The sequence below is a fragment of the Malaya genurostris genome, chromosome 3, assembly GCF_030247185.1.
Source record: "Malaya genurostris strain Urasoe2022 chromosome 3, Malgen_1.1, whole genome shotgun sequence".
In the NCBI taxonomy this organism is placed as follows: domain Eukaryota; kingdom Metazoa; phylum Arthropoda; class Insecta; order Diptera; family Culicidae; genus Malaya; species Malaya genurostris.
The window spans coordinates 71,658,839-71,681,214 of NC_080572.1; the positions used below are offsets into that span (position 1 = coordinate 71,658,839).

Sequence of the window (22,376 nt, forward strand, 5' to 3'; positions counted from 1 at the left end):
TCAATCTTACTTCCAGTCGTAGGAGAAAACGAAACATTGCACTACTTTTTCGCCAAAATTTCTAATTTTGGGCTACATCAATTAAACTCCGTAAAAAAATCAACAAAACGCATATTTAGACCCTCTTTTCACAAATTGCACAGAAGACTTTTGTGTGAATGCATCAAACCTGCCATTATGGAAAAATGAAGCAATATAATGAGGAATGGAATGGAATATGAGGAAGTGCCGGAATACAATAAAATTGACTTTGAAGAAGTCAAGCGTAGACTAAGTATAATAAATTGGCGGAACATACTGAGTACAGAAGGAAATGTCGACGTCGAAGTAAACACGGAACGACCGAAATTAGCTCTGCGCCTAATTCGTATTACTGTTTTTGAATTAGTTGATTTTAACAACAAAATTTCCAAAATAACTATAAAATTAGTTAAAATTGAGAATTTACTTTGCTGAAAAAACTCTTATTTTTAGAGAATGTGTTTAGTTGGTGAATATCGTGGACCCAAACCAGCAATATTTCAATCCAACACGAAATTCTCATTGACAACTAATTTGTTATTAAAATCAGAAAATTTGTTTCTATTTATCTATCACCATCATTACTGAAGGACAGCACAAAGAAAACAAAACTGAAATGGGTATTATTAACAAGTTTATTAACCAAAAACTCATGAGAAGTGTCAAAGCAAAACAATCCATTAAAAAGCTAAAAAGGACAGTCTTATTGAAACTGCTTGAAAATTGTTTTGGTGTTTTTCGCATTTGTTCGATATATCTTTATTTAATTTTCTAAACCGATATGTAAAAATGTCGTAAACTGTTAGTGGAAATCGTATTTATTCAGAATTTGTGCGCACTTGAAGCGATTGTGCGTAATAATGTTTTTACGCGGAACAGTGAAGTGAATTTCGAATGTTTCACTCTAATTGTGATGAAGTTTTTTTGTATCTTCAAACCTTCCCAGCTGCGCCGTCCGGTGTACTACTACTTATATTCGGTTTTTGTTTTCCGAGTGCTCAAAGTTTTCAGTGAGAATGAAGAAAACAGTGATTTAGAAGAAAAAAAAATTCAAAAAGATGTTTATGTTTCGTTTATGTCTTTTTCTCCAATACAACATCGTATTTATACCTGCCAATATGGAAAAGACAACCGCGTCTGAAATTTTTTTCGGCAGTAGTGTGCCATCTAGTGGCCAGTAGTCATTACGGTGTTACCGCTTCGGTGACAGGGCGCCATATACCTGCAGATTGCAGAAGCCAATTCAACCATTCATATTGGTTGAAAACAACATTTTATTTCTTTGATTCAACTAAAAAATTAGTTGAATGGAAATGAAATGTGCCTTAGCTAAGAAATGACAGCACGTTTAATTTGTGAATTCAACTAAAAAAAATAGTCATTTCAACAAATATTTTATTATTATTAAGGGAATGAGAATAGAAAATCTAAATTAGCAAAAGTAAGAATTTTTTAGTTGTCTCAAAAAATAACTAACTAAAATCAGCAAATCAACTAAATTTTTCGCGGAAATGCTGATTTCGGTCGTTCCGTGAACAAATTCTATCACATTATAAACAAAATATTAGCCGAAACTTTGCTTATGAAAAGAAGAAGAAAAAATCAAAACGACAAATTACCTGTAGGGTTCAATTCACAACTAAAACATTTGAAACAGAGGAAACAATAAGCACACAAAACTTACAAACAAGAAAAAAGTGATGCTCATCTTCAAAATTACTTAAACCTATGCAATCAACTCAAAATAGCCATTAACACAGCACATGAAGAATAAAACCGCAAAATTGAAAACGAAAAAAAGACTTCTCCTCAGAACTTTTTAAACTACATAAGAACTACACTAAAAAGCAACAATTTTCCATCTCAAATGCAACTCGACGAACATGTAGGGAAAAATAGTACAGAAATCTGCAATCAATTTGCAAATTTTTTCCAAAAAGTATATACATCTTATTCAGAAACTGACGGTGACCGTGAATACTTCTCTTTCATACCTGCATTTTCCAACTCCATCTCTGTAAACTATCTATCAGAACATGACATTTCGACAGCACTGAAAAACTTAGACGCCTCAAAAGGGCCTGGACCTGACAGTATACCACAAATATTCTCAAAAAATCTAGCTGAAGAACTCACACTACCACTACAACTACTTTTTAACTTATCACTTAATAAATGTACTTTTCCTAAAGCATGGAAATCTTCCTTTCTTGTACCAATATTTAAATCTGGTGCAAAATCTAACATTCGGAACTACCGTGGAATAGCCATTATCTCATGCATAACAAAATTATTTGAAAAAATTGTAAACGAAAAACTTTTTCATCAACTTAAAAATGTAATAACAAACAAACAACGTGTTTTTTTTAAAGGCCGCTCAACTACAACAAATCTCTTAGAATTTATGACATTCACTCTGAATGCAATGGACGCCGGCAAGTACGTAGAAACTCTTCACACTGACTTTAGCAAAGCCTTTGACCGTATGGACATACCATTACTTCTACACAAACTACAAAAATATGGTATAAAACATACTCTTCTGGAATGGCTCAAATCATACTTAACGAATCGTGCACTGGTAGTCCGCTTCCAAAACATACTGTCTGAACCAATTAATGTAACTTCTGGCGTATCTCAGGGTTCTCACTTAGGGCCTCTCCTTTTCATTTTACATATAAACGACATTTCCTTCAAAAATCTGAAAGTGCTTATATATGCAGACGACATGAAACTCTTCACGGAAATAAAAAATATCAACGACGCTGTAATATTCCAGAACGAAATCAATCTATTCCACATTTGGTGCTGCAAAAGTCTACTCCAACCAAGGGGAGAGTCGCTTAGCACAAACTATATTGTGCCTCTGAAAAAACACGTGATATACTGCGAGTCTAAGTGTGCTACGCTGTGCCCCATGAAACAGCTACTTGTCAAAACTGAGCCCTTTGTGTGCCGAAACTGTGCAACTGTATGAAAACGAAAGTGCCAATATTGACAAATGCACCAACGCATTGTATTAATATGTGATTGGCACATTGTTCTAAGCGTCCTCCCCTTGACTCCAACTCAATGTAAAAAAATGTAACTCGATAACTTTCAGTAGGAAAAATGAAACTATATTCACAAACATACATCTAGGAAATCAACTTGTAGAAAAATGTAAAATTGTACGAGATTTAGGCGTAATCTTAGACTCCAAGCTCACTTTTGTGGAACACTACAATACCATAATCAATAAAGCAAATAGCATGCTGGGCTTTATTAAACGCTTCAGTCATAACTTTTAGGACCCATACACAATAAAATTATTATACACTTATTCAAACACTTAAAGAATGCCGCGACCTTGCAATGCTGTATTTTATCAGCGACATTATTTCTCAACGTATTCAATCACCTTCTTCATTATCGCAACTAAATTTTTATACACCTAGCTGTCTATAACGAACCAGGAAATTACACTAAGGTCTCTTTTTACACGGGGGTTACGTACCGTGTTAAAAAAATCCGTGTTAAATAAAACCGTGTTAATTGCGGAAACCGTGCAAAAAAAAAACCGCGTGGAAAATTTGACGTAATAATTCCAAAAACCGTAGATTTGATTATTTGTTTGTTTTGTTTTTGATAAAATGTAACTGTTTTTTTCACAAAAAAAGGGAAATCTAAAAACCAGCCTAAGGTCATACTTGATAAAACAATGTGTGTGTGGATGACAAATTAAAATTAGAACACTCAGGAAACACGTTGTACGATAAGCAAATTAATCTAAATGGTTCATGCCTTCTGTATAATGAATTCGGTTTTCAAAAGAACGATAATACGTACAATTTAGAACATTCAATTAAATAAGTGCTGATAATACCACCCATAAACACTTTAACTGCAAACAAAGCTTGAGAATAAGTTCTTTCCAATTCCGAAGGTGCGATGTGTAGTAAACACTAACGATCTTAACACTCAAACGCTCGGGTTGGGATTTTTATCGATTTTTTTTTCAAAAATTTGTAACTACTGAATTAATTGACCGATCTTGATTCATTTGGTGTCAGAAAAACCGGGTATTCTTTAATTTCATTCTGCCTTAATCGGTGTTGATATGGTCCAAAAACACCGGTGTTATTCTAGATCGCCTTGGGGTAAGTCGATTTTGCCATTTGGGGTATTCTATCTAAAAAACTAAAAATGTATATGGGAACAGTTCTGGAACAATCTGAAATGTGCAAGATTTACTAAAACGCATCAATTTGAAAAAAAATAATCATTTGGCCAACCATCCCAGAGGGTACTGGAACCGGTTACAAAACTTCTGAAAGACTTTTTTTGAAAAGACGCAAACAAAAAATCGATGAAAATCCAAACCCGAGCGTTTGAGTGTTGAAAGTCATTTTCAGTTTAGTTGAAAATGACTATTAACACGAGTGGGACGACATGGGTATTGGATTAATATCTATACACGCAGCGACAGAATTAAAGAGGAAGAATGCTGAAGCAACTAATTTCATCGGCGTAAATCATAATACTACTAGAGTTATATTATATGAAATTCTCGTTGATATCAATGACGATGCTGACATCATACGCCACAACTAAGCGGAATAGACGTTGTTCGCGCCGGAACACTCTCTTCGATAGCTGGGGGGGTCACAAACCAATCTGCCGTGGACCGTGGATGTGGACTGTATAGACTACTAAATAGTTCACGGAAGCAATCTCTAATAGTTCTTTTGAATATCAAAGTTTAACTCAGACTTGGTTCTGTTTGGATAAATAGGAACACTGCGTGTCACGGTTTGATAAAGACTGATAATTTATTGTGATTCTGCTCTGCTTTTATAGCGTTTTACTGCCTACTGTGCTATCTCACATGAGTGTTAATTCGAAATCTAGAGACAATAGGTTTCTTTATTTTGCGTTCGCAACATACCGGCCACCAATGGAATACTAATTCCATTCATATAAAAAAAATGATTCACAAAATATAAATTTTTTAAACTATACTAGTTATTCATCTTCGTCATCAGATGTTATAGAATGCTCAAAAAGTTGGTTGTCGGGATCATAACTTCTCACTGTAGGATTCGATGGAGGGTCAGAAGTTTCATCGTTGATGGGAAGTAGGCATACTTTTGATATCGGACGATCGTAGATAGCACCAGAAGGTACCTTCACGCTCACAACGCGTACAAGTCTATCCGGACCGAGATGAACAGCGGTAACTCGAGCTAAACTCCACTTAAGCGGCGGCATATTGTCTTCCTTCAATAGCACAAGCTTTCCAACAAGCACGTTTGGATGCTGGTAGAAATTCTTTGTGCGTTGCTGTAGTTGATGAAATAATCAGTTGACCACAGCTTCCAAAACTGCTGAGACTTCCGTTGAATTGTTTGCCACAATGAAAGTTTATTACAGGGAACATCGGCAAGGTCGGGCTCCGGGATTGATTGGAGTGCTGATCCGACCAGAAAATGTCCCGGGGTTAGGGCACCCAAGTCGCTGGGGTCCTCGGATATGGCTGTTAAGGGTCGTGAATTGAGGCAGCTCTCAATCTGACAGAGAACCGTTTGCATGACTTCAAGCGTTATTGGTTCAAAACCGACGACACGACGAAGATGGTATTTCAATGCTTTAACAGCGGCCTCCCAAAGGCCACCGAAAGTAGGTGCACGAGCAGGAATGAATTGGAATCGAATGGAGGTTTCCGCACAATGTTTCGCAATCTTCTCTCGCTGTTGTTGATTAAGGAACTGTTTTAAAAGTGATTGTAGTTCTCTCTCAGCTCCGGTAAAGTTTGTCGCATTATCACAGTAGATACTGATTGGCTTTCCCCGTCGTGCACAGAAACGTCTTAATGCCGCAATGAATCCTTCGGTACTAAGATCGCTGACCAGCTCGATGTGTACGGCCTTCGTAGTCATACATACAAAAAGTGCGATATAGGCGCGCAATGGGGGAATCGATTTACTTCTTCGAATAGTATTTTTAATGAGGACTGGCCCACAAAAATCGACGCCAGTATTAAGAAACGGTCGTGCAGGTGTTACTCGAACCCTAGGAAGCTGACCCATAAGCTGATTTTCAGTACAAGGGCGAACTCTGTAGCATTGCATACAAGTTCTAACTTTTTTCCGTGCCAGGTTACGGAGATCAAAAGGCCAAAAACGTTCACGTATATGTGCAATCATTAATCGAGGACCAGCATGAAGTAATTGCTTGTGAGTGGAATCCACAACCAGCTCGGTGAACGGATGAACTGCTGGGAGTACCATTGGATGTTTTCGAGAAAATGCGTAAGGAGATTGGTTTAGCCGTCCACCAACGCGAAGTACACCTTCATGAAAAAAGGGATTGAGTTTTCGCCATGACTTTTTTAATTCCTGTTCCTTGCCACAGCGAACAAGAGCAAGCTGTCGAGGAAAACATTCAGCTTGAACAGCCACAACCAGACTCATTGTTGCCTGAGAAATTTCATCAGCTGTTAAGTAATTTGATGATACCAGAGATGTGCCTGAAAGTTTTCCTCTACAATTATTGACGAATCTTCGACAGTAGGCGACAATTCGCAACAATTTGGTTAAAGATGAATAACGTTCGAATAAAGAATGATCAGGTGTACTAACAACGGCAGCAACCGCTGTGTTACTTTTTTCTTCGAGTTCATTCACTGACACCTTTGATGCATCAAATTTTGCAAAATAGTTCGGCCATTCTGCTGGTTCCAATGCTATCCATGGCGGCCCTTTCCACCATAAAGATAAATTGAAGAGTTCGTTAGGAGAAGTTCCTCGGGAGATTATGTCCGCTGGATTCTCCAGGCCGGAGACGTGATTCCAAGCACAACCATCGGTCAGCCGTTGCACTTCCGCTATTCGATTCGCTACAAACGTTTTGTACTTGGATGGTGAATTGTGTAGCCAATGGAGCGTGATCATAGAATCAGACCACATGAATGATTTTGCGTTAATATTCAGACTTTCAGTAACTTGACAGTAGAGATGACTTAGTAATACAGCAGAGCAAAGTTCCAAGCGTGGAATGGTCGTAGGATGAATTGGGGTAACCCTTGATTTTGCTGTGAGAAGGCGAACAGTCACCACACCGTCATGGCCAGTGCTTCTTACGTAAATGCATGCTCCGTAGGCATATGCACTCGCATCGCAGAATCCGTGGAGTTGAATGTTGTTTGCTGATCCTGGTGCCTTCACCAGACGAGGAACTGACAAGGATTTTAATGTGGTTAAATCGATTCGGTATTTTTCCCATTCATCGCACAAACTTTTGGGAAGGGTTTCGTCCCAGGAAAGCTTCTTCACCCATAGCGTCTGCATGAAAACCTTAGCCTTAATAATTATTGGGCCCACAATTCCAAGTGGGTCAAACAGTTTAGCCATTTCCGATGCCACTACTCGTTTTGTAATGGATTTTGTCCAAACGAAAGATCTGGAACTTTGAACCGGAACGTATCCGATTCGGGATGCCACAAAAGACCCAAAGTGCTGATTGAATTATCCTCGGTACCGTCGATTTCAAGAAGAGATCTGTGGTCTTTCAACGCATCAGGAATATTAGATAATACTTCAGCAGAATTCGTTGACCATTTTCTCAACTCGAACCCTGCTGTGCTGAGAATGTTTCGAGTTTCATTATAAAGTTTGACGGCTTCACCAACGCTATCCGCACCACTCAAAAAATCGTCAACATAAAAGTCTTTGCCAATTCTTGCTGCAGCATCATCCTCGGAATTCGAATACTCAAATGAGAGCTGTTGAAGACAACGGGTTGCCAAATATGGTGCACTAGCAGTGGAATGTTGCCAGAAAATGCGTTGTAAACTTCTATCTTGGCGGTTTATCCAAATTTGACGGTACATCTTAGTGATGTCCGCCACCAAAGCAATTTCTCGGAGTCTAATTCGAACCACGATAGCATAAAGAGTGTCTTGTACGGTTGGTCCAACCATCAAGCAGTCATTCAAAGAAATTCCCGTAGATGACTTGCTGGACCCATCAAAAACCACTCTACATTTTGTAGTCGAGCTGGTTGGTTTTATAACTGCGTGATGTGAGAGAAAAAATGAAGGTTTCTGGGTATTATCAGGTATCGTATCGATGGGGATCATATGGCCAAGTTGAATATACTCATTCATAAAATCGCAATATTGAATGTTCAGATCGGGGTCTTTTGCTAATCGTCGCTGCATCCATCGTAAGCGGCGATGTGCTTTTGATTTCGAGTCACCAAGTTGACTTAAAATTTCTTATTTCTTAGGAAGACGGACAACAAATCGACCAGATTCGTCACGGGTTGTAGTTTCAGAAAAAAAATTCTCGCATGTCACTTCCTCCTTGGACAGACCGCGTGTATCAAAACAAGATTCAAACTCCCAAAATTTGGCAAGTTGTTGATCCAAATTGTCTGTGGTGCATAGCAAAGCAAGATTAGTAGAATCTGAACAGAACGTCTGTTGGGAAACAGGACCACTAACTATCCATCCTAGCCTTGTGTGCTGGAGTAAAGGCTGATCAGTTATGGGACCATCACCAACAGAGAGTTGACCATCCAAGAGCAGACTGAAGAAAAGCTGTGCACCAATCACCATATCAATTCTCTGTGGTATGGCGAAATCGGGATCGGCTAGAGTTAGATTGGACGGAATTTTCCAACGCGATGTGTCGACTGGCCTAGTAGGTAAATCATTAGTGATCGTGGACAGGATGTTAAATGTCAGGGTTTGAGAATACGATGAATCAACTGAGCTAAATGAAGCCTCGGTGCAATGGGTGCATTTTACCGTAGATCCACCCATACCAGATATAATTATAGATTGTCTCGATCGTTTCAAACCAATAAGTTGAACTATTCTCTCAGTGATGAAATTTGCTTCTGAACAGGAATCCAAAAGAGTGCGTACAAAGGTGACCTTCCCTGATGGTCCGAATACTTTTACGATAGCAGTAGAAAGAAGCACGGTAGAGTATGTAGACCCAGTCAGCTGAGATGCCGAAAATGCATTGGAAACAGGTTTCACGGTATCAGGCTTGGATTGTGACGCAGGTATTTGGCTAGATGAGGGTTTTGAGGTGAGATTCATTGATGATGTAGATGTGGAAAAATCAATGCTGCTGCTCTTGGTTGTAGGTTGCGAGCCAGCAGAGCGATTTCGCTTGCGCTTGAGCGTACCGATCATTGGGGGAGGATTGATGCAATAACGTATGATGCTTCTCATTGCATTTCTTACAGGGTTTCGACGAACAATCACGACTCATGTGACTGGACGAAAGACAATTCCAACAAAGCCTTTTTCTGCGAATAATTTCATGCTTCTGTTCAATAGACTTGCGCTTGAATTCTTCACAATCGTAGATTCGATGTGCTTGATTACAAACAGCACAGCGATAGGTGTTCATGGTGGGGATTGTCGCTGCATGCGCGACGGAAATCCGGGGTCTTTCCTTTGTGTTAGAGTAGGAATTTGCTGTTTCACTGTTAACAGATTGTAAAATTCGAGCTTGCTCATGCAAAAAATAAATCAATTCTGTATAGGTTGGAATATCGTCAGTTATCTCTCCTGTTGACCTTTCCCATTCCCTTAAAGTCTGTTTGTCCAGGCGGCTGCAAAGCATGTGTACTAATAAGGCACTCCATGAGTCAGTCGGTTCCCCCAATGTCGTCAGTATTTTTACGTGTCGTTCAAATTGGTCAACAAGGGTCAAAATAGCGTCCGAAGATTCCTTCCGAATAGCTTCAATAGCAAAAATAGCGGAAGTATGATTTTTAATTAACAAGCGTTTATTATTATAACGACCAACGAGTAGATCCCAAGCGATTTTATAATTTTTAGCAGTAATACTAGTAGTATCTAATAGTTTCCTCGCAGACCCCTTCAACGCAGACATTAAATAATGAAACTTGTCCACAGCAGCCAAATCTTTGTTAGTGTGGATCAAAGTTGTGTATGCATCTCGAAACGGTATCCAATTGTTAATATCACCATCGAAAGTAGGTAAATTAATTTTTGGTAATCGTATCACCGAAGAAACGGGGACTTGTGCTGTAAGCTCATTTGTTAAAGCGATAGATCGATTACTATTCAATTGGTGTGCTATCAAAAAATCTCGCAACGAATAATATTTTTCTTCCATCTCGTCTCTCTGTTTAGTGAAGTTAATTTCTGTTGACTCTTCATCGTTCGTTAATAGCTCAACATTTATTGAAATTGAAATATAGCGCTCAAATAAGGTGTCGAGTCTAGCTACACGGGACTCGATTTTGTCACAATCACGATCCGCATCAAAATCGTTTATAAACCTTTCTATTGTTAGGATGGAATTTGTGGTGACACTAAGCAGTTTAGATTGTTCAATTAATTTCGACAACTTGAGATAAAACTTCTAACACAACTCCAATTCAAAAGCTTTTTTTTCCACCAATTACTGCAATTTCCGAAGCGCTATCACTGCCTCAGTACACGTTCTACTGTTGCACAGCCAAATGTACTCACCATAGCCAAAAGCCTACCTTTGTCATACACATCCATGTAATTTGCCAAGCTGACATACTGCTGCAGGTTTTCTTGAGAAACCTAGGAAAGCGACAGGAACTCCAAAAGTCGATTTCCACACCAATCTCGGTAAAATCAGGAAACACTCACAGCACGCCTGCAGTAATCACGATGCTCCTTTACAGTTCTAGTTCGGTTTCACTAAGTTGCAATTCATTTAAGTTCGTTACACAAATTCACAATTTGATCGTGTCCGAAATGTATTGTTCATATCACATTTGACTCGTAGTTCACATTTTATCACACAATTTGCAATTTTTGTGACACACAATTTCCGAGTTATCCACAATACAGGTGAGATGAAAAAACTGCAACAAAGTAAAACGCCATAATTTTTTCATTTTTTTTTTAAATTTTATTGAATGAAAGCAAAAAATGTCGGAAATAACATCAAATTTGAGAATCGGTTTAGATTTGTTCGAATTGGCCACCTTTGGCACGAACTATGGCCTTCAAACGGCCAATGAAACCATCACACGCTGCCCGAAAGTGGCTCTGCGGTATTTTGTCCCATTCTCGGCGAAGCGCTTGCTTGAGATGATCGACACTTTGGTATTTTTTAGTGCCAACCTTGCTTTCCAAAATACCCCAGGCACAATAGTCCAACGGATTGGCATCCGGAGATTTTGGTGGCCATTGTGCGGTGGAAATGAAGCGAGGAACCTCATTTCTTAACCATTCTTGGGTGGCGCGTGCTGAGTGCGATGGTGCTGAGTCCTGTTGGAATGTCCAAGGTCTGCGGCCGAAATGTTTGCGTGCCCAGGGCTTCAGAACTCCCTCCAAAATATTTTCGCGATAGATTTGCGCATTTATTTTGACCCCACGGTCGATGAATACGAGCGGCGAGCGACCATCGGCTGTTATGGCGGCCCACACCATCACCATGGCCGGCTTTTGAGTTCTGGTGGCCAACCGAAGTTGCAAATTTTCAGCTGACCTCTCTGGCAAGTAAACACGATCATTTTGTTTGTTTACAAACTGCTGGATAACGAATGGTTTCTCATCGGAGAAAACCAAATTCGGCAGTTCACCACTTTCGGCCAAGCGAAGCAACTCTTTAGCTTTTTCGAGTCTAACTTTTTTTTGCGCATCAGTAAGATCTTGCACTTTTTGGAACTTCAATGGCTTTAGTCCAAGCTCATTTTTCAATATTTGCCGAATGGCATATTGCGATATGTTCAGCTCACGAGCCATTTTTCGGCCACTGCGACGCGGATTTCGTTCAATTCGCTTCTTCACTTTTCGAACCATTTCTGCCGATGTTGCTGTTTTTTTTCGTCCACTTCCTTGACGTCGGGCTACGCTACCAGTATCACGGTAACGAGCGATGGTACGAGACACAAAAGATTTATTCACTTTTAAATGCTGGAGGGCTCTAACGATAGCCACTTGTGGTTTTCCAGCCAAATGCAAAGCAATCACACTATCACACTTGAATTCCATCACAAATAACTTTTTTTCTGAAAAATTCCCACCAAAATGCTTTTGTGCGCTTGTAAATAATATAATGAGCTGTCACTAGAATAAATCTGACAGCTGTGGGACGAGCGGTTTAGAAATGACAGCAGTCTGAAGTTGGTTGCAGTTTTTTCATCTCACCTTGTAGAACCAAGCTTTATACAAAAGCTTTGTTACCGATTTCGATCGGCTGCACGGTTGTGCGGGATGAATGCCAACACACACGCTGGCCTGGATTCAATGAGCGGGTGACCGAGATGAATACCAGCACACACGCTGGTCCAGATTCGGTATTCGGTAGAGCACTGATGATGATTTCGATCGGGTGATCGAACCTTCCTTCAACACTGGTGGAGTAGAGAATCCGGCTCGAAGGACCAAAAAAATGTTCGCGCCGGAACACTCCCTTCGATAGCTGGGGGGGTCACAAACCAATCTGCCGTGGACCGTGGATGTGGACTGTATAGACTACTAAATAGTTCACGGAAGCAATCTCTAATAGTTCTTTTGAATATCAAAGTTTAACTCAGACTTGGTTCTGTTTGGATAAATAGGAACACTGCGTGTCACGGTTTGATAAAGACTGATAATTTATTGTGATTCTGCTCTGCTTTTATAGCGTTTTACTGCCTACTGTGCTATCTCACATGAGTGTTAATTCGAAATCTAGAGACAATAAGTTTCTTTATTTTGCGTTCGCAACAGACGTCGTCGTATAATTTACGATAGGGATTGAAGATCTGAAGACTGATTATTCATTTTATGGAACGACAGTCAATGATCTCGTGAATTGTTGAGTGAATGGTTTAAGTTAACTTTCAAACTTTAAATTAGTTCTCATAATCGTTTTCTTAAAGACAACCTGTTCCCTTTTTTAAAATTTTTCTCTAAAAACAAATGATAGTGCTTTTTAAACTCTCATCAGAAACCGTGTAAATAAAAACCGTGTTAATTCCGGAATCCGTGTAAAAAAAGCCGTGTATAAAAAAACCGTGCGAAAAAATACCGTGTAAAAAGAGACCTTAGTGTATTTTTAATGCGCCACTACAATCAATATTGCGAGCATCTTGACCTTGGTATGTCCATAAATGAAATGAAATAACAGCTTAGTCGTAGAAACAATGCGTAGTATCTAAGTAAACATTGTAAACCATTTATATGTAGTCTACATTTGCTTGACGAAATAAAAAAATAAAAAAATAAACCAATTAAATGAAATTTAACAAAGAAACGAACCTGCGTTTCTATTACTTCGGCATGTGTGAGTCAAGCTAAACAGCATGAATCAGCAGCATAAAACATTATTGTTACTATTATTATATTCATTATTATTATTATTATTATTAATATTATTATTATTAATATTATTATTATTATTATTATTATTATTATTATTATTATTATTATTATTATTATTATTATTATTATTATTATTATTATTATTATTAACATCACAACACTCGGATATGGCCGAAACGATTTTGACAAACATAGATTCAAATGGAAGGTCTAACGGTCCCATACGGAATTCCTGAATTTCATCCGGATCTGACTTGCGGTTCCGGAGTTATAGAGTAAAGTGTGTTGAATATTGTACACCGTCACTTAAACCGGTAAAACAAAAACCGTAATAAATTTTCTAAACTGGTCTCAAAACTACCCAAATCGATGATCATAATTAGTAGGCAACTAAACAAATCGATTTCGGTTATCCTGGTTCCCGGTTTCCGGTTCCGGAAGCACCGGAAATAGTGGTCATATATCCAAAAATGGATCTCACTCACTTTTCTCAGCGACGGTTTGATCGATTTCCACAATCTTAGATTCAAATGAAAGGTCTCACGGTCCTATACGGAATTCCTGAATTTCATCCGGATCTAACTTCCGGTTCCGGAATTATTGGGTAAAGTGTGTTCAATATTGTACACCGTCACTTAAACCGGAACAAAAAACGTAAAAAAATTCTAAACTGGTCTTAAAACTACACAAATCGGTAGTCATTACCAGTAGGCTTACTAAACGAGCCGACTTTGGCTATACTGGTTCCAAGTTCCCGGTTCCAGAAGTACCGGAAATAGTGGTCAAAACGTCTAAACTAAATTTTCTCAGAGATGATTTGATCGATTTCCACAAACTTCGGCCCAAATAAAAGTTCCTATAGTCTCATAGGTTGCTGTTTAATTTCATCCGAGTCCGACTTCCAGATCTATAGGGTAAAGTGTGTTTAATCACAGAATCTTCTAGTGAGATTTTTGGGAATATAAGTAATATGAGGAAGCCACTATTAGGTGGATTAAAACAGGTTTTTTCCATGACCAGTTGCTGTATGACATGATCTTCACTCTCAAAATTCGCATTTCGATTGAATAGAAAAAGCATCCAAACGGTAACCTATTTCATCATGGCCCAACGAGTACTTTCATCTAAATCAATTTTTAACAGCCAGAAGAACGTTTTGGCCAATTTTCTGATATGCTTGGCTAGCTTCTTTCTCCCAATAAATTGCAAAGTAAGCCTCCTTAAACCTAGTAAATATTAATTTGGGTAAAAAGTTATTAATCGAAGTCAACAAGGTTCGGTCGGTGTAATTAATTTAAATTATTAAGGGTCTCTCTGAGTCCTCGGTTCAGAGCATGAAGTGTTGGACTAACGTGTCACTCGTCATATGTTCAAGCCTCGATCTGAACGAGTTTTCTAGAGTCGATGGGATTAGAGGGCTTGCAAAGTAAAAGAGGCTGTAGGCTAAGAAATATTTTAAAATTGGAAGGTCAAGTTCCACAACGGAAAGTAACACGAGTCCTTTGCTTTTGTGAAGACGGCAGAAACAACATCACAACCTTTGGAAAAGAAAATTTTTGCAAATTGGTCAACATTAAAAGTTTAAGTGATTGAGTTTGACTGGGTAAGTGGTGTTTTTACGAGGAGATTTTCGGATAAATTTCTTAGAAATACACAGACTCTAACACAGGGAATGCAAATAGAAAATAATTCAAGATCGCTCGTCCAGTGTGCGACGGCGGCAAACGACAATTCAATACAAATTTGTTGAACTTTTTTTATCGCACGTGCAACACTGTACAATAATGACCCTCGAAATCCTTCCACAAATACATTCCGTTCCAGAGAAACCATAAGAAATAGACAAAAAGTTTCACGCTCGACAAAATTAGATCCATTTCAAGTTGTCTGTAAAATTGTGTGTGTGTGAGAAACTGTGAGAGAACATTTCGTAAAAGTTCTACTTATTCCCTTCGCTGCGGGATGGAAGCTTTCCACAAAGGAAAACGATTAAATGAAAGAACCGGAAGTAGGAAGTAAAATCCAAGTGCTTTTGTTCGACAATAGAATCGGAAGCCTCTATTTCCTCAGGTTGGAAAGATGAGTGAGCGTCAATGGATGAGGCAAGGGATATCCCTTCGTCTAGGCCCTTTTATAATGGGATGCTGCCTGGTGAATGACAATGAGAGAAAGGGTGATTTTATGCTGACTCAGCTGAGCCTAACGAGACAGTGAGGACATTCACCTACCGTGGGAGCCAGTTACTTCGTCACATAGCTGGAAAACATGCTCCGACAATTCAACCCACGAAAACAAAAAAAATCTTCGGAATCAATTTACAGCTCAGTTAAATGGAACGATTCTATCGAGAGGTATTAAGGAAACGATTCCTTCCACCGTCCGTATTTCAAACACTATCTGTTCGGATGATACCCTGGTGGGATGCAGGCCGGCTGTCTCAACGTATTTATCTTTCATCTTCATGGCCTTTAAGCAAGCAGGTCAGCATGTTATCAGTATTGATTTCTGGTGCAATGAGATGAAATGCTTTATTATTTATCTAATAATGTAACTTCCGAATCATTTACTTCTCGTTCGCGATTAGTTCTTGCTAGTTTTGAAATTATGGTATATCTACTGTCTCAATTTTAACCGGTTGTACCTAGCCCACCAATTCACATTCTTATATACATTTCTGTGAGAACCATCAAGACTCTTTTGTATGATTTCAAATTAAAACCCAATAATTTGCTTGGACATCAACTTACAAGATCTACAACAGTTAAGGAATTAAATTTTAAAAACATTTCTAAATAAAAACAAATTACTAACCACTCTGAATTGAATGTCAAGTGGTTGCAAAAAATTCACCTGCATTGAAAATTTTAACAGAATTTTCAACAGTTTACCGTTGGTTCTATAGTTCGATAAATGAATTGAATATAAAGCGTTTGGTCGATCTGATAAAATATACCGAGCATTTTTTTTTTTATAAATTTACTCTCCACTGCAGTGCAAAAATTTCAATGAAAAAATCGAATCACACAAATTTTAAATGAGATCTAGACACATACCGAAATCTCCATTTACGATAAACGGGGGTTTACGTTATTTGGGATTTGTTTTGTAAAAACAGTTTACGTGATTTGGAATTTACTTCGTAAAAAAATTTTTGCATTATGAATATGGAAACCCCCAATCATATGACCATTTCCGGAACGAATGTGAAGAGTAAGTACAAGAAAACGATGTTTGGGGTCGTTTCAGAATTTAAGATGGCGGCTTCCGGTTTCTTGATATTCATTAAAACCCTTACAATACGAATATTTTCGGAACGGGATTGATGAGTTGATGCCGGAAAACAATGTTTGAGGTGGTTCCGAAATCCAAGATGGCGACTTCCGGTTTATTGACATTCCTTGAAAACCCTAACAGCTTGGGTAGTTTGGGTCGAACATTGTTTATGGTTTTTTAGAAATATGATACAAGATTACGATATAAGTTTTTTAATATTCCTTGAAAGTTATTACCGCATTCCTTGAACTTGGTATTCCTTGAAATCACTATACCGGAGGTCACCACAAAGAATTTTGAGACAAGCTCAAACGTCGGTTATTTGTATCCAATCTGTTCCGAATGTTCCTTTATTTTAATGGTTTTCAAAGCATATCGATCAACCGAAGATTGTTATCTTGGAATTCGCAAACCAAACATAGGTTTCCGGCATCTGTTCATTGAATATCTTCCAAAAAATCACATTGCGAGGGGTTTTGAAAAATATCCTGAAACCAAAATTCGCCAGTTTCGATTTCAGAACTCCCTCAAACACCGCTCTCCAACATCTACTTATGCATCCCGTTCCGAAAATACCCATATTGTAAGGGTATTAAAGGAATATAAAAAAAACGGAAGTCGCCATCTTGGATTTCAGAACTACCTCAAACGTCGTTTTCTGACTTCCATTCATCAAACCCGTTCAGAAAATACCCATATTGTAAGGGTTTTTAAAAATTATCAAGAAACCAGAAGTCGCCATCTAGGATTTCCAAAATACCTCAAACCACATCATCCGGAATTTATTGTTTAAACCCGTTTCAAAACTACCCATATTTTTCCCTATTTTTTGTAGTGAATACGACTTACTTTACTATGGGGCGCCTTTCCAGAATTCACCCTCTGAGAGAGTGATAAATTTTTGATCGTGAATATCTTTTGTTGTATCTAACATATCAGCATAATTTTTGCAACATACTATCAGAAATATGATCAGCAATTTATGATAACATTTTTCTCGTACCCACTATGTATAAAAGAATAACCCTTTATATATTTCGTTTATTCTAGCCTGCGCAGTTGACTGAGTGTGAAGTAAAACAAGTGCATCTTTCCGGTTGGTTTAGGTCCAGAGTTCAGTTCCAGTGCTATAACTATCAAGAGTTCAGTTCAATATTGAATCGATTGTGGGACATTCGCCGAGCCAGTTTCGCTTCAAACAAGAGCGATTGCGTCATCCTGGTGCTGGTCGTTTGCATAGTAGCAAAATACAACGAAAATTGAAGAACGATGGGGAACATTGTACAAAATCAGTTCTTCTAATTGATGCTTCATTTATTCTTGCCTACATAGTTGACTCGTTCAGTAAAGATCAGAATCCAATTCTAGGGTTTAGTTCTGAAATTCAGTTTCAGAATACAATACCTGATATTTTTTTCAATTTCAGAAGCCAGATTTAAAATGTGGTTCCTCGCCCAGAATCCAAGGCCAGAATCAAGTATCATAATTCTGGAGCTGAAACCGAAAAACTCTGGATTTTTAAACCGAGTTCTGAATCTGAGATCAGGATTGATGAGAGATCTGAACCTTGGATGTGAATTTTTAAACTGAATTCTGAAACTAAAATGTCAGATCATAAAATCCAAAATTCGAAATCTGGGAACAAATTTCAAATTAAATTGTATTTCAATAATTGAGTTCTAAATTGTATTCCAGAGTCCAGGTTCGGAGCTCTAAACCAGAATACAAGTCTAGAGTTTGGCCACTAATTTGTCACTTGAGCGTTTAGTATAATAATTTCACTGGAATAATATTTTAACATCATTCAATTCTACTATATATAGTGAAATTGCATGGTGGTAAAATATTATTCTACTCGAATTTAGTTCCAAAGTTCAGTTTGCACAATTCTAGAAGTGTAACTGAATTTAGGAACTAGACTCGGAAGATCTTTGAACTACATTCTGGATCTTCTGAGCTGAATTGTCGATCCGAATTTGAAAACGAAATCCTGGACCGAAATTCTGTAACTAAAATTCAGCTGCGGATCAGAATCCAGGTCCAGAGTTCAGTGCTTGGTTCAGAGTTCAAAACCGAAACAGAATCCTGGTCTCGAATGTTGAGATTAACTTCAATTCCCGAACCCAGCATCGAAATTGAGTGTAAGATATCAATTCTAGCATTCGAAACAAAAATTCGGTTCTTGAATTTTAGTTAAAAAATTCAGAATCGTTAACGTCAGAGCAACTGACTTCGTATTCACGACATCCAGCTATGTCTCTGACATTACCCACCCGCTTTTCATATTGTAATAGTTTCCATGGAACATAAATGTGCCGGAAATCGTTTTCATTGTATGCCAAAACCTTTTTGCCTTTTTCATATATAAAGGTTATGCAATCACTGTGAAAACCGACTTTTGAAACGAGTGTCATATACCATTCGACTCAGTTCGTCGAGTACGCAAAAAGTGTGTGCGTGTGTATGTGCGTATGTGTGTATGTAACGTTTTTTTGCACTAACTTTTCTCGGAGATGGCTGAACCGATTTTCACATACTTAGATTCAAATCAAAGGTCTTGTCGTCCCATACAAAATTCCAGAATATTATTTGGATCCGACTTTCGGTTAGGGAGTTATGAGGTAAAATGTGCAAAAAATTGAAAATATGTGTTCTATTTTTTCTCATAAATGGCGCAACCGGTTTTCATAAACTTTAATTCAAATAAAAGGTCCTGTGGTCCCACACGTGATTCCTGAATTTCATCCGTTTCCGACTTCCGGTTCCGTAGTTGTTCAATATTGTACACCGTCACTTAAACCGGCAAAAAAAAACACGAAAAAAAATTTCTTAACTGGTCTTAAAACTACACAAATCGGTAGTCATTATCAGTAGGCAACTAAACAAACCGATTCCGACTATCTTGGCTCCCGGTCTCCGGTTCCGGAAGCACCGGAAATAGTGGTCATACATTCCAAAATGGATCTCACTCACTTTTCTCAGCGATGGTTCGACCGATTTCCACAAACTTAGATTCATATGAAAGGTCCCATACGGAATCACTTAATTTCATCCGGATCTGATTGCCGATTCCGGAGTTATAGGGTAAAGTGTGTTCAATATTGTACACCGTCACTTAAAGCGGCGAAACAAAAACCGTAAAAAGTTTACAAAACTGAACTCGAAACCGTCAATCTTAGGATCAAATGAATGCTCTTATGGTCCTACCAAAAATTACTGCTTTTTCGGATACAACAGAAATTGAAATGGTGGTTTAGAGTACGATGGCAAAATCATATAAAATCTTCAAAATTTGGATAAAAACTTGTAAAATTTGTACGTCATTTAAGTTGGTGGCCGTACGAACCGACTTCGATTATACGTAACCTTTTTTTACGTTACCTCTTTTTACGAAACTCTTTTTACGAAAAAAATCCCAAATAACGTAATCTTTTTTTACGAACAAAATCCCAAATAACGTAAACTGCATATTACAATGAAAATCATTACCCGCTCATTTATATTCCATGGAAATTACTACAATATGGGTATTTTCGGAACGGATTTGATGAGTACCTGTAGAAAAACGATGTGTAAGGTAATTATGAATTTCGAGATGGCATAGAATTTCACTTCATTATGGTATTTGTTCAGCAGTTTCAACAGTCCTGATAATCTGAAACTGATTTGTCTTATATTTTAATCTTTTTGCCTTTCTCATATAGAAAGGTTATGCAATCGCTTGAAAAACCGACTAGTGAAAATACCATTCCACAGTGGTCCGGATCCACAATTTAGGGGGACAAAAACATTTGTGGCGTAGCCTTATACTTTAGAGCTATGATGTCTTCAGACCAAATAATCAGTGATAGATAAGCCATATTTTGATGCATATAGTATTAGGGTGGTTCTTATTATTAGGGTGTTGCAAAAATTATTATCCGTGTGTGTTGAGATAGAGGACTGCATTCTTCGGCAAAATTGTAGGAAAACTTATTTCAAGCAACTTTGCTGAAGACACCATTGTGGTATCTCCAACGGTTTTAGTGTTACAGCTATTTTAATAGAGCAACTTAGGGTGTTCCTAAAAAAATCAGATTTTTCGCTCTAACTTTCTTATTTTTCACTTCTCGTTTTTGGTGTCTTTGAATATCTTTTAGAGTTTGTTGAAACCAATTTTTTCATGACAAGCGCATTCTGGTTTCGTTTTCTGAACCGAAGTTATGAGCAAAACTAGTTCAAAAACAGATCATTTTTAAACTGCTATATCTAACATTGGAGCAAACGAAAAAAAAATCGGTTTCTTTCATTTGATAGAAAATACTTTCGAGCATGTTTATAGAAAAAATGGCGGAGGAGATATTTTTTTTAATTTTTTAAATTGTGTTCAAACATTGAGTTTTTTCATTGAAAAATGCTCTTTCATGTAAGACATTTATTAGCTATACATATCAAAATAAGGTATTGCTGTCTTCTAGCGTGTTAAAACTAATTCAGCTGCATAATCGGGAAGATGGAGTGCACTCACGTTGGTTGTTACTCTATTTGATAATGCTATTACAGGATCAGAGGTTAAAAGCAATCGTTTGAATACATCCTCTAGATTCACTAAACGATTGAATTTCCGCGAATGGAACTCCCTATACTTGCGTATAGATTTATTTCGACTCTCTTGCGCTTCCTCACTGTACATACCAATAGGAAGCAAAGCTTGTTTTATAATTGCAGTCCCATGCACCAGAAGTTTATGCACGGTTGGCGACAGAGCATACCATCCATACAGCTCCACATAACGAATTCTTGTTTGTTCAGCAAACTCCTGGAAAGCAGGAACCGAAATCTCCACTTTGCTGTTTATCAACGTTAAGATTATATAAAACCGTTCGAGTATATTTTCATTTAACTCGGTAATTTGCGCTACGGTTTTATATTCTTTGAAAAATCTACGGGCACAGTTTCCATCATTCGAGTTTCCGCCTCCAGGTAATGGTTCGCCAAACTCTTGACAACTGATAATCCACTTTGATTTTTCAGTTACCTTGGAAACCTGAATGATAGGTTTTCCTTGTCCTTTTACAAAGGATGCATTATGTATAAATCGCTAGTGTACATTGTTGTGTGTTCAGAAAACTGATCTCTATATCGCGTAATTATAAATTCAAGTCCAAGTTTCATAGATAGTTTGAGATAGTACTCCCAAGCCGTTCCCGATCGACAGTTCTAGCAGTGTTTATCTGTATACAATTGTGACTCCTTCAATATGAGCGGAGGTAAGATGTTATTATCAGCACTTATTAAATATAATACATTGTTTCTTTAGAGCTTGAAGTTGCTCGTTTGGAGTTAATCAAGCTTCTTATAGCGAAACGAAAAGAAAAAGATTTGGTATTCTACATTAAAGAAAAGTGTAATGGGAAGAAAATTAATGAGAAAGAACTATTAAAGAAAATCAGGCTTTTATCGATGAAATTTTCGAACCTATGGACCAAAAGCATGAGATCGTAAAAACGTTTTTTTAATAATAATGCTAGTTGGCTGCAAGGCTCTGTAGTAGTCAGCTATGTTTCAGATAGGAAAAGCAGACAAGGGCGTCCGATGAAACAGTTTGTCGATTCCTGTCGAAAAACTAAAAAAAGGAAAACTCAAAAACTTGCTAAATCAGTACCAAAGGAAGAGTTACTATTCGCAGCAGCAGCGGCAGCTAGTTCATCGGGGCACCGAGTCGCCGGTCAGATCGTGGAAACTGTGTCAACAAGTCCAGAGCAAGCGATCGTAATGAAAAAAA

The 22,376-nt window shown here is 37.9% G+C and overlaps 2 protein-coding genes across 4 annotated transcripts in view; both read right to left on the bottom strand.

Annotated features, from left to right (window-relative positions):
- The window catches only part of LOC131436161 (junctional adhesion molecule A-like), a 1,299,588-nt gene that overhangs the window by 731,968 nt on the left and 545,244 nt on the right, over window positions 1-22,376 (bottom strand). The window lies entirely within an intron of this gene.
- Window positions 5,283-5,939, bottom strand: LOC131433831 (uncharacterized). Its single transcript, XM_058600436.1, has one exon. The coding sequence runs from the start codon at window positions 5,937-5,939 to the stop codon at window positions 5,283-5,285; it is 657 nt and encodes a 218-aa protein (XP_058456419.1).